This window comes from Micropterus dolomieu, unplaced genomic scaffold (assembly GCF_021292245.1).
Source record: "Micropterus dolomieu isolate WLL.071019.BEF.003 ecotype Adirondacks unplaced genomic scaffold, ASM2129224v1 contig_750, whole genome shotgun sequence".
NCBI lineage: Eukaryota > Metazoa > Chordata > Actinopteri > Centrarchiformes > Centrarchidae > Micropterus > Micropterus dolomieu.
The window spans coordinates 800-16461 of NW_025729740.1; the positions used below are offsets into that span (position 1 = coordinate 800).

General features: G+C 40.4%; 1 protein-coding gene across 2 annotated transcripts in view; it reads left to right on the forward strand.

Moving 5' to 3' along the window:
* Positions 1–309: 309 nt before the first annotated feature.
* rap1gds1 (RAP1, GTP-GDP dissociation stimulator 1) overlaps positions 310–15662 on the forward strand; it is a 30584-nt gene continuing 15231 nt past the window's right edge. The window contains exons 1-5 of one of the 2 annotated variants that reach the window (XM_046041236.1): positions 310–677; positions 4086–4193; positions 6441–6563; positions 8369–8494; positions 12460–12606. In XM_046041236.1, the coding sequence (XP_045897192.1) occupies positions 674–677; positions 4086–4193; positions 6441–6563; positions 8369–8494; positions 12460–12606 (508 nt within the window). In that variant the 5' untranslated portion in view covers positions 310–673. The remainder of the gene's footprint in view (positions 678–4085; positions 4194–6440; positions 6564–8368; positions 8495–12459; positions 12607–15662) is intronic. The other variant, XM_046041238.1, reaches the window with a different exon arrangement.

Genomic DNA, 15662 nt, shown 5'->3' on the forward strand with positions numbered 1-15662 from the left:
TCCGCCCCTCTGTCCCAATATAACCAGTCCACTCGGCCATGTGTCCCACTATAACCAGTCCACTCCGCCCCTCTGTCCCAATATAACCAGTCCACTTAGCCTCTCTCTACTAAAACCAGTCAAGGGGTTTGGGTACTTTTCCCAGGTAAGCTAGCTAAAAAGGTTATGTTAATATCTGGTGAGCAACTGTCTTGTGCTTTCAGATATGGCTCCGGCTGCCACCTACCGGCGGCGTGTCCCATGAGCCCGTTTTCATTAAAACGGTTTTATTTTGAAGCTTGGGACCGGAAGTCCTACTCTTAATCCCGTGTGGGTGACTTGACTTTGGCACGTCAAACTGCTGTCGTGAGGGGAGCGCCAGTGAGCAGGAATTGACTGTTGGCGTGGATATGAGAGGAAGTTAGATGTGTTAAGCTGGTAGTCACCCGGTGTACAGGCCGCTGTACAACAGCATCCATCTGAGCGGGACTGCCCGACCGGCCCAGTGGCTCCTGTCGCTAACTAACTGGCTAGCTAGCTAGCTAACATCAACCCGCTAACTTCACCAGTTTAAGGCGGCGTAAGGGACGAACCTTGTGGGGAAAACGGGGCCTCCGGCTAGCACGACTCGGTTTACAGCTGCGCTGGAGAGCTTAACACCCGGGTTTATTTTCCGGAGCAACATCCTGCTGAGATGGGTGAGTAGACAGCTAGCTCACTCTGAGCCGAGTTAGCTACCAACAACAGTTTTTCACCATCTAACTTAACGTTGACCATATTTTTTCATTTATAAAAACGTCTGCAAGCAGCAGCTTATGGTTAACGGTTGGTGTTGTGGGTCGTGCGTTAACGCCACTATACCACTTTGTTTAACGTTACCTTCATAGTTTTCTGTTTTGTTGTTTTAACGTTATCGCTAGTTAGTAATATGAAAAGCTGCCTGTAAGGTTAGCTGAATCGCGTGTGCATGCGCGTGTGTGCGCGTGTCAGCTTCAGTACTCGGGTGGGGTAACGTTGGCTTGTCTGACTCTCTCCATCCTCTTTCCGCTCTTATTGGTCGTGATTTTTCCCCTGTTAGCAACGCCAAGCTCTGAAAAGGTTCAGCATTCGCACCGTCTTGCCCGATGTAATTCAGATAGGACTTGAAACGACTCGAAGGTCCCAGTTGCTAAATGAATGGACCTCCCCTGAAATGGCAGTGCTGTTGGTGTTGTAGATGGCACTCCTCCATCTCCACAGCTGTTATGCAATAGGATCCAGCAGCCCACTTTGGGTTGCTGTTTATACTGCACTGCTCTCCATGATTTCACTGTTCCTGATTATTGATGGTGGACACACATGGGCTACTGATGGATTGAGCACAGGCCTGACACTACTGTAGCAGTCACATCTCTGTCTGCTGATTTAATTTAATACGGCTTAACATTAAAAACATGCTGCACATTCACTAATAATTACCTCTCCAGTGCCCAGATGAGGCATAGCATCCCTGAAAGGCATCTAGAGAAATAATTGTTTGACAGCTGAGCTTATGAGGCATTTCAGAAGGTCTAGTCGAGGCTGGATCACTCCTGTTGCCATTTGATGTAAGGCATCTATCATGGGGGATGGATGTGTGGGTTGTGCAGTGCACAAGCAACTGACAGCAACAACCAGGTCACTGCATCAGTGTCTGCAATCCTTATGCAATATATCATTACCTGGTTTGTAGGCACAATACTGGAATGACTAGCAATTCTAAGCATTTCAAATAATTAAAATAGACCTGATTATCCCTTGATGATCAATAAAATATATGAGAGTTAAAAATGTCAGCCTGGTGAAAAAGCATCCCTCTACTCGTACAACACATGTTCTGCATTTGAGCCACTTGCTGAATAGGCTTCCGTCAGCCAGTATTTAGCCTAGTTGTTCTACATGATTAATATCAGTGTATTGCATCAGACTGTAAATACGTATAAATTGAATCTCGATGTAGAAAATTGCTTTTCACTGTTGAGCATTTCTGAAAGGAGCCCAGAGTCAAAACCTCCATTAAGCACACAGTCACTATGATGTTATGAGGACACTCTGTCATTTGTTTCTTTCATTGATTAATAAGAATAACAGGAATGATAACCTCCTCATTTGCCGTAGCATGTAATGGATGTGCAGCAGTTGGAAACCATTACGTTTAATGTGGTTAAAGTGACTGGCGGTGCAGCAGATTGATAACTTCTAGTCCTCATAATGGAGTAAAGGGTAAAAAAAAAGAAGAAAAGCACTCAAACAAAGATATAGAGTAGAAGAGTTGGTCATAAACTAATGGACACAGGGGGTTTCGACCACAACTGGCTCGCAGGTTCTTCATATTGTTGGCTGCAGGCAAGACGTTAGCTTGGTAGCTCCACTATGTGAGTAGCAAAATACATGTGCAGGTAGTTTGCAGTGCAGGGAAGATGCCAGTCATGTGGCAGAAAAGGCAATTGAATGAATAAAAAGGGGGAGACTGATGACACCATTTGCAGAGGGAGGCCAAGATCAAATTAAAGCTGCAAGCAGAACTGGGTGGGCCCTCGGCATGTGAAGCACTTCTGGAGTTCTGAGTTGGCAGGCTCTTCGGGCGCTGCACGAAGGACTGAAACGTCACTTCCTGTGTCACTTAAGTGGCGCTCGAAAGCACCCGATAACTGCACGTCAAGTCCCAGTATGTCAAGTGTGGATCACGGCGTGAAAATTTTATTTAAATCAACTGATGGATCACACAGAGCTTACTTCCTGTTGCCAGTAGGCGGCGCTACAACTATAACCGAATATTGGCATGTAGATGTGTTTGGGGCAGGACCGTTATCAAGCACATAATATTTGTTACCAATACAAAAAAGGAAGACTCACAAGCTTTACAACATGACCTCATCAATGTGTTAAGGGTTTTCTAAGATAGTTTGAAGTAGATATAGCCAACCTGTAACCTGCACAGCATAGAAGTAGTCGCTTCCTGTTGCCAGTAGGTGGCGCTCTGACTATGAGTGAATATTGGCTAAGACGGGGAGAAGGAAGGCTAAATACAGTGGTATTTTACCTGCTATTATCACAGGGATCAGACATGTAGAGGGTATTTCCACAGATCTCTCACACTAGTTACAGACACGATTATGAATGTGTCACGGAGAGATGGATAAATATTTATGTTTGGCGGCAAAAGTTTCTAGTCAGCTTGCTTTTATGGCGCTGCACAATGCAGTACCTATTTGGAAGATCCAGGTCATTTAATACTCGGAAGTTGAACTTTTTTGGCTTCATGTGCCACTGAGCAACCTTCATAGGAATGAAAGGAGCCCCAGCTCTGTGTCCTACCTCGTAGTCAGCAAAGAGCAAATTTCTAATCAGCTGAAGGCAGCTAATAATATTGAAAACAACATGAAAGTGTTTAAAACAATAAAGTTTCATGCTTAAAATTGCTTAAAACATGCTTCAGACAGAGCTGCAGTGAAGTACCCAAAGACTGAACAGCAGCATGAATTGAATAAATGTAGATTGTAGGATTAACCTCCCTAAGGCAACATGTTAGCCATTGGTCAATTGCTTCAAATTCCCATGTGAATTAATAGATACATGTGTACATACAATACAGTAGACTAAAAAGTAATATATTTTATTTGTGGCTGGTGGCAAATTACAATTCTATCCATATCAAATACAAAGTCTTGAATTACAGAGGTTTTCTTTAGCCAGACAGAACATATTCTCTCGTTCCCTCTAATTTTTTAACCGCTTCACTTATTCCGCTGCATCTCGGGGGGGGTTAGAACCTATCCCAGCACAAATTGGACAGGTTGCTAGTCCATCACAAGCCCATAAAACATACTGGAATAATATTTTTTTGTCATACATGTGTCAGTTGGAGGGCTTTTGTTTTTTCCCACGACAAGTTTGTTCCATTTGCTTAGATTTGAAACTGCTTTCAAACTCAACAGGTAGGCCAGCCAATCTTTTCAGTCAGACTGAATGCTTATTAAAGTCCTGCAGCCTAAATACCTTGGAGGCCACTGACTGAATGGCACCAGGGTTTTCAGCTTGTCACTACCATCTCCCTAAATTAAAAAACTTATTGATTCTGTTTACAGACAACCTAAGTGAGGCCTTGGAGAAGCTGAAGCTAGCGTCTACAGACAGTGCCACTGACAGCGTGGAGAGCTGCCTGGACTGCCTGCTGAAAGCACTCGTCAACAACAGTGAGTAAAGCCTGATTTACACCTGTGTTGTAAGTCCATTACTTCCTTTCTAGGTTTCCCATTATAGTCTCTCGGACAATCTACATACTCTGAAACCTTTTCTAAATTACTCTGATCAATGTGGTCGCTTGTTTATTTATTAAATCCTATTGGAATTGCACTCAGATGACGAATGTATACGTGCACTTTAAAGGAGCCAGTGAAGCCACGTCTTTGGGCAGTGGGACAGTTTTTGACAGACAGCTGAGTAATGACATCTTTCTGTTAGATGAGCAATTCTTTCCTAGCTGATGGTATAGCAGATCTGTCATTAATTTAAGTGCAAGTATTTAGGTATTCAGTGTAACTGCTGCTATAACTAGGGATGGGAAAAGATCGATGCTTAGAGCGATTCATAAATTTCAAAAACCTATTTTCTAAATGTTAATTGTCACGTAACGTTGACAGATCGCATACGTGTAACTTGGAAGTGCAGCGCCCAGACAGTCTGTGGCGTGCACATAACAGACCAGTGTTCCCCCTGTATTTGGCGCAGCGCCACTACTAAAAGTTCACACTGCCATTTATATCAGTGTGCAACTAATAATGTTACTTGCTCACTGTGCAAGGACAGTAACACTCCCACTCCCTCATTCTTAAGGACCTCTACGTTAGGGCTGCAACTACTGATTATTTTCACTAATCTGTTAATTACTTGTTCGATTAGTCGACTAGTCACGATGATTATTATTATTATTATTATTATTATTATTAGACTATAATAAAAATTAAAAGTGAATTTTGCATAATAACGTCACCTCTAACAATCAGTCACCTGTCCTCTCGCACTACATCAAACTTTTGAAATGTTTTTTCTTATTGACAAGTTGGTACTTTGCATTAGCAAATGAGACTAATCATCATGTAGAGCATTTTTCTTGCAGAATAATTTAATGAAAACAACGCACAAAAATGGAATAGCTGTTTTGTCCAACATGCTGATGAACAGCTATTGGAAGAAGGGTGGTGGACTGACAGACAAGCAGACCAACATGCTGATTTATTGGACCCATCTTACACAGCGTGCCATGCAATAAATCTGCCAGATTGAATGCTGTCATTTTATAGATTGCCTCTTTTTAAATTATATATCCCTTACCAGCCTGTACTCTTCGTGACCATGAGTCAGTCAAGTTGAACATGTATGATGAATTGCAAGTTGAAACTGATGAAACGTTGGACGATATGAGCTTATTTCTATATCTGCTTATTGTTATTAGTGTATAGGTTGTGTCTCTATTACACAATTTGTCCATCAAAGAGCGCTGACAAGTTAATTTTTACAGTGTGAAACTAATAGTCCTTACTCAGAGTAAGCAAGTGATGCATGAACTCTAGGTATCTGGTTTAATGCATTGGTTTACATTGAAAATAAGTGTGATGTCACAATCACATGTGACAATTATATGCTTAGGCTGACCAGTTTATTGAAATCTAATCAAAATTGCAATATGGCCTACTGCAATTTTCAAATCACAAGATGTGCAATATTTATTAAAGGGACATCCATCCATCGTCAGCCGCTTATCCTGCGTACAGGGTCGTGGGGGCTGGAGCCAATCCCAGCTGACATTGGGCAAAGGCGTTGTGTCTCAAAATACCATTTTAAATGAAATATTGTGGTGTTGCAGAAATGTTCTGGTCTTCACTTCACATTCCACAGGCTTAAGAAAACATCTTTGTTTGGTTCAGATTCCTGCAAAACTCACAACATTATTCATTTTAATGTGTTTTAATGAAAATTAGAATAATAATTACATACTACATATACTACAATAATAATTCCCTCCTATTTTGCAAATCGCATATACCGGTATGTATTTCCGCCCATGTGGTTGCTGCATGTAGATTGACAAAGCATTTCCATTTCGAACGACTTCCAGAGGTGGTTTGGCCGATCGGATCACTATCCGTCCTCAATGCGTCTTCGGTGCATTTACACGTGGACTTTCAATCTTTCTATTCAGTTCATCTGATCACCCAAAATGAATTTTAATGCCAGTGTGAAGGAGGCTTAACTTCCCAACATGAACAGAGTTCATTTGACCACTTTACTGTCACAAACTGGGACCTTTGTTTTCAGCCTAACCTTCAGTTAGAAAGTGATATGACCATAGCATTGATACAAAGCATAGGAGCCCCTTGGATTTCTAAAAAAGCATGCTTTCATTGGAAATTGAAATTCATTCTCTTTTTTTACTCCTGCAGACACCGAAGCCAGTGTGAAGATCCAGGAGATGGGCATTCTTCCCCTGCTACCCACCCTGCTAAACCCCCAGTCTTCCTGCACCCCTAAAGTAGCCAACATCATAGCTGAGATGGCCAAAAATGGTGAGGTTCGGTTTCCAAGCCCATCCACCCAGGAACATCCTGACTTTCTGTTCCTCCATTCGTCAGTATTCTATTTTTAAACTTTTTCTTGTTGCCATCCTTTTTGTTTTTACACGTTTTCTTCATGAATACATTATTTGGTGGGACAGGAAGGCAACCCTCTTGGTTATGGATATTTTCTATGAATTAAAATATTTCAAACAGAAACCTGTTTGATTGACAGGTCATTCTCCTTGGCATTTCAGAGCTAAGCTGTCACTGACTTTGAGGTTATTGTGTAAGGACATACCTGCAGTGTCAGAGCGCTTCTATTTTCTATAATGCCTCTGTGTGAACGCAGGACTAGCTTTTAAAGTAGGAAAAAGCTGCCGTGAATAGGAGTTGGGGCAAGAAAAGGTTAGGATAATGAATGGCTTTTTAGCAGCTTGCAAGACTGCAGCTAATGATCACTCCCCAGCAGTTTGCCAAGCTTGGCAACAACCCGCTGGCCTTTATCTGTCGCCGCTCCCGGAAATTTCTGCAAGCAGCCAAGTGACTGCCAAGCTTAAGACTACTCCCTTTCTGTCTGACAGTGTGAACTGACTTGATGTCTTCTAAAGACTTATTTGTATTGATATAACGATAATATAATATAAAAAAATATTTCTTCAATGATAATGCACATTTGAAATGATTTTCATATGTTTACATAAGGTATTGGCTATTATAAAACGTGGTGACATTGTTTCAGTGTGTGTATCAGTATATTTTGATCATTTTCAGCAAACGCTAACAATACCGGGATAATACTGATAACCCTGATCATTTTGGTCACTATAATGGCGATATGAAATTTTTATACCGTTTCGTTTCATCTCTGTTACCAATTAGCATAAATCACCACCACAACAGAGAATAGTGTCTCATCCCCACTAAAACCCATATGTTCCAATATGACTGGCCAAATGAAAATGTGATAACAGCATGGTGACTGGTGAGACTCTCTCCTTACCGCAACATGTTAACTCTGAGCTGTGGGAACTGTAAACCGCCTTAGTCATTTAGTTGAGTTGGGGGGCTTTTCAGTGAATCAACTCCCATATTGTCATCATGGAAATGAGGCACTTAATAACAATAAAGACACTTATTTAGGTGAACTAAACTGGCCAAAAAAACTAGTGTGGACTGAACTCAGGTCTGTCTTGAGATTTGACTTGCAGTTTGACTTTACTTAGACTACAGCCTTTTGACATAAATGAATCACAACATATTCTTTCCAAGCCGGAACATATGCCGTGTGTCATAGAACGTGTGCATCGAGTCAGCAGCAGATAAACTTGGAAGCAGGGGGGAAAGGTGTATTTGGCAGTTCAGACAACAGACTCACAAATGAGAATTAAAAGGAACATGGAAAACATTCATTCATGATTTTCTGATGTTGCCTCGTGCAGCTTAAACATAAAGTGGAGACTTAGATTTTCTCCAGATTACTTATTATCTTGTCCTTCACATTTTGATTAAAATGATATTAAATAAGCACCCGAACTACAGTTCAAATTTGTCCTTTGAGACTTCTTGAGATCATAGAGTAGTAGTAACGTACTAATGGATTATATTTGTTCTGATCAGCATAAAATTTCCATTCTCTTTTACTTGTTAATTTTCTTTTTTGTCCAAGGCACATCATAACTTGTTCTTATAACCTTGCAAATAACCAGTGAAATTGTAGGAAAAATGTGAGTAATATAGCAGCTTGATGCTCTACAGCTAACTTCAGACAGTCTTTTACTGATGCACTGTTATCCAATACCTTTTCCTCTGTCTAGAGTTCATGCGGAGTCCCTGTGTTGAAGCCGGCCTCATCCCTCCTCTAATTCAGCTGTTAAACTCCACCGACCAGGAGGTTTTACTGCAGACTGGCCGAGCTCTTGGCAACATCTGTTATGACAGCCGTAAGTAGGACTTTGCTTTGCTTAGGGAACGCTGAGTCCCTCATGAGCTTTGTCATCACCATCACGGAGGTAATAGAAAATGAGTAAGAAAATGATGCTGCTGTTGGACTACAGGAGACAAAGCTTGGATGTTTAACATGTGTTTCCACTTTACAAACCTCTAGCAGGGTTACAGCATTACATACAGGGAAATACTGCATTTGTATAGAGGGCATTACAGTTCTCCCTTGCTGTCTATTAGGTGTGAACTCAGTTCAGGTGAATGAGGCCAATTGTTTGCTTATTTGGAACCACACTGGTTGCTGTGTTACTGGAGTCCATATGAAAATATACATAGTGACCATACAGTACAAATCAAAACCACTTACACACAACTCACGATTACTTATTAACACCATGCGACACCTACACTCACTCATTAAATTCAGTTCTTGTCCATGTCTAGGGCACTATGAAATCTGTGTTTTACGTTTGAAGCACATTTAGTCATCAGCTGGTGTTTAATCATCTGGTGGATAAATAAAATTTGAACAATTCAATAAGAAAACATTAAGAATTGAATCAATATCAGTGAATTGACATCTGACAATTTCTTCCCACGTATCCTCTGCAGGACAGCCTCCATATGCTGCTCCAACACACGGTATTAAAAAAACAAAACTGTGTGTGTGTGTGTGTGTGTGTGTTCATACTCGGCTCCGCCCTCAGTGAAACACCAACACAGAGAGCAGAGGACAGAAGCAGCATGCCCTTAAATGACACCAAAACACAGCAGCATCGTTTTTTCATAACGAAACCCAGATTTTGATCTTTTTTGGCAGATTCTGTAATTTACATTTGATTCCAAGTTTATGATCAAATTCCGCAATTCCGTCCGTGTTTTCTACATCACGTCATATGCATACAGTAAAAATTACATACAGCATTACTTACTTTCAACATTAAATACAACACAAGTAGACAGATGCAGAAAAGCTCTGAAAAATAAGTAAATCTAAAATCACCAGTCTCTTTTATGAAGATGCTTATAATAATAAAATAATATTTCAAAACAAGACCCACTATTTTGTGAAATAATCTGTTGAGGGAGTAAATTCCATTTATAGGTTAGTGTATGCACAAGTTTATTCTAGTTTACAGTTTATGGTGATATAAACTATAGCCCGGCCGATAGTGATTTCAATATTGGGGGTGTCTAAAAAATGTAATACTATATATCAGCAGATAAAAAAACAACAAAAAACACACAAGTTAAACAACAATCTTGATAGGGATCCCTTAGACTTATTTGTGTTTCACCTCGGAGAAGCTACAAGTCTGAGCCACATGTTCTCACCATAATTATATCTGTAGCATTTGACAATGCAAATGTGTTACATCCCGTTCTAAACCTTCAAGTTAATGTTTAGGTGCAGCTAAAAGGCTTAATATTACTTATATAAATAAGAGAACTGGCTGTTGGAATAACCATATTTCTATATTTCTTAATGCAACACATGGATGTGACTATTCTGTGTTTGAAGTTGGGACAAAGGAAAATGGTTTTGATAAAAACTATTTTGCACACAAACCCTGTTTGTTTAGTGATATGCAAACTAAAATCTAAGGTATCACAGTTTATATGACAAATATATGATTGTGTTTGAAAATGCTACACGTTGCACCTTTGAGACATCTGCTCTAAAAAAATTAATTAGTGAATGTACCAGTGGAGTGTTTGAGTACTGACCTCGGGGGAGAGCAGCAGAGTTTAAGCCTGATTTTGCAGCCAGCTTTAGAGGCTTTAATCACAGCTGTCGGTTCTGGTGCATAGTTTCTCCTCTTGCAGAAAATCTGGGTATCTGTGGAATCTGGTGGGATGTGACATTTGTTTGAGTAGAGGGGGTCTCACTAAGCTGGCATGGTTTTACGGTAGACGCACCAGGAGAGTGTGGAGAAGCAGCTGTTCGCTACCTTCAAGAAACACACTGCAATATGGGAGAAGTTGCTTTAGTAAAATTTTAGAATTAAATAGAAGTTTAGGAGGTCTAAATCTTTAATATCATGTATATTCAGACATAATTTAGCACGTCTAACGTTACACCTTTTAATTAATGATGGTAAGGGTATAATCACATGCCTGAACAACCTCAAGTGACCCCTTTAAATATGAAAGAGCAGCGGCACTAGTCTGAGCTCCTGATGGACCAGCACCTTTCCTTATCCCTAACGCCTAGTTCACCCTACACGATTTTAAGCCCAATTTGCCAGTCGCCGAGCTCGCCTGTCAGGCTGTGATCGGGGGTAAAGTGCAATTATACTTCTGCGTCAAATCGACGGCAGAGGCTACGCCGTCACCTGACATGCACCTCCTCAAGTCAGAGATCAGTCGGCGCTCGCCAATCGTTGTGTGCACTACTCAACGACGCTATATATATATAATCGCTATCTTTATAATAATGAACAACTCCTGTGTCATGTGTAGTTTCTCATCATTTCCTGTGCCACTTTTCACGTTTTTTTTCCGACAAAACGTGGTTTGGAGGCCAGCCATCAGGTGACAGAGTCGTTGTCAGCTCGTGTAGTGTGTCGCCGATCTTTAAAGTAGCCACCCAGGCTGTTGGAATTGCTGCTTGCCCATGTGTCCTTGGGATCAAACTCAACACAAAGTAGGAGCTTTTTTATGCTTTTCTCTGACCAAACCATGAACATATTGAGTGCTCAAAACGAGAGAACTGGATGTCAGTCTTAAAGAGCCTTTATGAATTAAAATTGCGTTTCAAGCCAAACACATATTGCTGCTGTTCACTTTCCTCTGGGTTTTAAGTGTCATGCACGTAACTGACGTATAGTGATATCGGTCAGTACCACTAACCATTGGCAGGTGTTGTTTAAAGCTGTACAGATCCTTTTCTGCAGCTGTCACCAAGGCCAAGACCTTTGTGGTTGCTAAGAACTAGCCATAGCTAAATTCTAACCATTTAATGCTAGCACATCCTTGCACCAGCCCTTCTACTCAAGTTCCTGCTGGGACTGTCACCTGAGAATCTGTTTGTTCCTATTTCCTACCACTACCTTTACATGAAAAAACATTTCTGAGTCGGCGTCAACAGCAGCTTCATGTGAACAGAATAGAAACAGAAAATAATATTATGCACATTGCTTTGAGGTGTTGCAGAGAGTTCAGTCATGGCATGCCGCCACGACTGAATGAAAGTAGCAGACACTGATGCTGAGAAGGCAGGCTTATGTAACGCTTCTTTTGGCAGCTATTCTGCCAGACAAAAGCCCTCCCAGAGAGACAATCATCACTGTTGTGCATTTATTGCCCCCCTCCTCCCCAAAGAAAGAACAACACCAGTAAAGTCATTTGTATTTAATATTAAAGGTGAAATGTACAGGCCTTCAAAGGAGTATGATATGGAAATGGAAACTGTGCACAAAGGCTTGGTTATGCCAAAAGCATCCGTTGCCAGTGATTTGTTCATGAAAGCTTCTTTTCTTTTCTTTTTCTTTTTTAAGATTGCAGTTCTTTGATTTTGCTGTTGTTGATTGTGTTGATTTTAATTCTTGGCTGCAACAAAATAATTGTGAGAGCTTTGGCTTAATTATGTTGCCTTACGTACTCTGCAAAGAAATGTGTATAAGATAAGGGAAGAATTGTGGCCATAAATGTCAACTGTGGCATTAAATAAACCCAACTCTAGGTTCTTCTATGAATTTGAACAATAAAAAGCCTTTATCAGATGTACTATGAACCTCACACTGGACCTAAACTTGGATTTGCTTTATGTCATATATCCTTTACACTTAGTTTATTCAGCAATGTGACTGTTTTATAGCCTTAGTTTGCATTGATTTCTATGTTTTGTACTTCTTGCCTAACATTGCTTTCATATGTATTTTTCAGGTTGTGGTTATTTTTCTTTTCTTTTTTTCCCCTTTGCTTTGTGGTTGATTTGTGTCCTGGCCTCTTTGTTTTGCAGATGAGGGCAGGAGTGCAGTTGACCTGGCAGGAGGGGCTCAGATAGTAGCTGAACACATTAAATCCCTCTCCCAAAATACTGAGCCGGAAAATGAGAAGCTCTTGACTGTCTTTTGTGGCATGCTGATGAACTATAGCAATGATAATGGTAATGACCATCCTCCCCCAAGAAAAACTGTTCACTAATCTCAACTAATCAGCGGATGTACTCTTTCTTATACACAGACTATGTCACATCATTTTCTGTCACAAGACAGTAGGGTTGAACTGAACCAGAGGACTCTATGCTTTTCTTTTTGGACTGACCTTTCTACTGATCTTTCTACCATGCTCTCCGTTGCTTTTTCAACTTCGCCTCTGAGGTAATCTGCAGTTATTAATATTTGCTGAGTGTCAGCATTCATAGCAGTAGTACCCTGCCCCTGTAAGTTTGTATTAGTAATAGACTCGGCAGGTAAAACATTAGGTCGTTCCTCTCCTTGCTTTTTAGCCATGCTAGTGATATTGCTCTTGGGATGGCAAGGTCTGTCGGTCCTGTGGGATGGATTGCTGTGAAGACATTAATCCCCAGAGGATTGACTTTTCCTCTACCACCACCTAGGGCTGGGCGGTATATCGGTATATAATGTATCCCGATATATATTTCAAAAGAGATATGAAATTGGACAATACCGTTTATATCGCTATAGTTTGATGTTGAGTTAATTCATGTTTCCATGAAGTCCTGCCAGCGTTTGCTGCTCTCTCCCTCCCTCACCGCGCAGCCCCGCCCCTCCCTCTGCGTCTGCACGTAGCCGTCTGCTCACAAGATGGAGGGAGACGCAGTGCCGGTCAACACTGTTAAACACCTGGCTTGTAAAAAGAAAAGCACGGTTCATTCAGTGTTTCCCACACATACACTTTACTTTGGCGGGCGGCCCAGGTTAGGCGACACACTGCAGCATTTATCAGAGAAACACAGTGAGTGGGTACTATCTGCAATGGAAAACGGAGGACGGTCGAGGCGAGTACTGGTCTGGTACTGGTATTGGAAAAACGGCATAAGAAGCAGGGAACGTTAGGTCTGTGAGTGTGAAGTGAACTGAGGGAGGCGATTTCAATAATTTCTACTTAAGATGTAGAATGAAGTATAATTAAAACGGTGAAATAAGAAACTAGCCAAGTTACTAAAAGTAGTAAAAACATGCCCCCCCCACCAGAAGATGATTGGCACAACATTTTGTACAGATATTCGTGGTTCCTAATGGTTTTTCCGATAACTCCACTACGATGTTGACATTTGTGAATTTAAGCGAAATATCTATATAAACGTATCACTATTGGATATACTGCCACAGATTTTGGTACACACATTAATATCCCCTCAGGATGGATCGTAATAACTTTTCATCCAGCACCATCATCAGTTCAATATTTCTGTTTGTCCAATTCTTTGACTTTTGACTAATTACCTGTCAAACTAATGACATTTCCATCAGCCTCAGCTGTACTTTTTGTTTTGTGCTCATAAGCAAATGTTAGCATGCTAACACTCGCTACGCATACTGATGTTAGCATTTAGAAAAAAACCCTGCTGTGCCAAAGTACAGCCTCTTGGCTGTAGACTCTTCAGTCTCGTTACATTTCTGTTTGTTTGTGTACAGATTAAACAAATGAAATAACCATATCTTAACTGCAGCTCTCTCTGAATCACACAGACATGAGATTGATATCAATCTAGAAGTAAGTTAAAAGTATTGCTTTTTAGCATTGTACAGATTTTCTACAAGAAATAAGCACATTTGTTTAGTTTTTGTTCCCATGCAATTTTTCTTGCAGTTAAATACAGTAAGCTTTCGCTTCTATGTGTCTATCTATATAATTTGTCTGCATTTCTTTCTATAGACTGATATTTACATACATAATCAGTGTTTTTGCCTGTTTAAAAAATGAATTTATAGTCCACTTACCTTCCTGTATCCCAGCATACATATTTACTGTACTATGCACCAGTTTGTGTCTTTGTGATTATAAGGCTTGTTGAGAGCAGCAAGTATGTGATCTGACAGAGTCAGACCTCCTGCCAAAGTGTCTTTTGGCACTAGATGAGGGTTGGATCTGTTTGGCTGAGTGATGGGAGGTTTTGGGTGACTCTAACAGGATGGATGAGTTTCTGCAGCTTTCACCATCTAGCGGACTCTTCATATCTAGCTAACGTTGAGAGAACTCCCCACTCACTAACACTGAATTAACGGCATTAGTTAAAAAGAATCTCTGAAGAACAAGACACAGGTATATTTAAGATGTACATCAATATTTACAGCACCTGGTATATTTAATTTTATATTTACTTTATTATTGGAGGATAATAGTTTCTTTTGATGTTCAATGAATATATAATTGATAATCAGTCATATCATTCAAAAGTAAAATAGTTACAGCATGGCTCTGAATACTCGTAACACTCGTTGCTGTTTTCAGTATCTCTGACATATGCTAATATTTTAAATATTAATAGTGATACTTTGCTGAAAGTATTGTAAAGACAAATAATATAAGAGTTGATAAGTGGCTTCTGTCTCAGACTAGTGCTGTTTATTTACTGGTAGCATTGATTTTCCCCCCCATCAAGTTTGTTTGGATAACCCAATATCATATACAGTATCTAAATATGTCTAGGCCCATGGGCGAGGAAGCTTTTGGCAGAAAGTAATGGCTGAATTATAATCAAAAGGACAAGTGCAAAAAAATAAGTCCTAGAAATGATCTACAGTGGATAGAAAAAGTCTACATACCCCTGTTAAAATGCCAGGTTCTTATGTAAAATAATGAGACAAAGATAAATCATGTCAGAACTTTTTCCACCTTTAATGTGAACAATTCAATAGAAAAACAAACTGAAACCCCTCAAATAACCTGGTTGCATAACCCTTAGACTAATACTTTGTTGAAGCACCTTTTGATTTTATTAGAGCAGTCAGTCTTTTTGGGTAGGAGTCTATTAGCATGGCACAAATTGATGTGGCAATATTTGCCCACTCTTTGCAAAAGCGCTCCAAATCTGTCAGATTGCGAGGATGTCGCCTGTGCACAGCCCTCTTCAGATCACCCCACAGATGTTCAGTTGGATTCAGGTCTGGGCTCTGGCTGGGCTGTTCCAAAACATTAATCTTCTTCTGGTGAAGCCATGCTTCTGTGGATTAGGATGTGTGCTTTGGGTCGTTG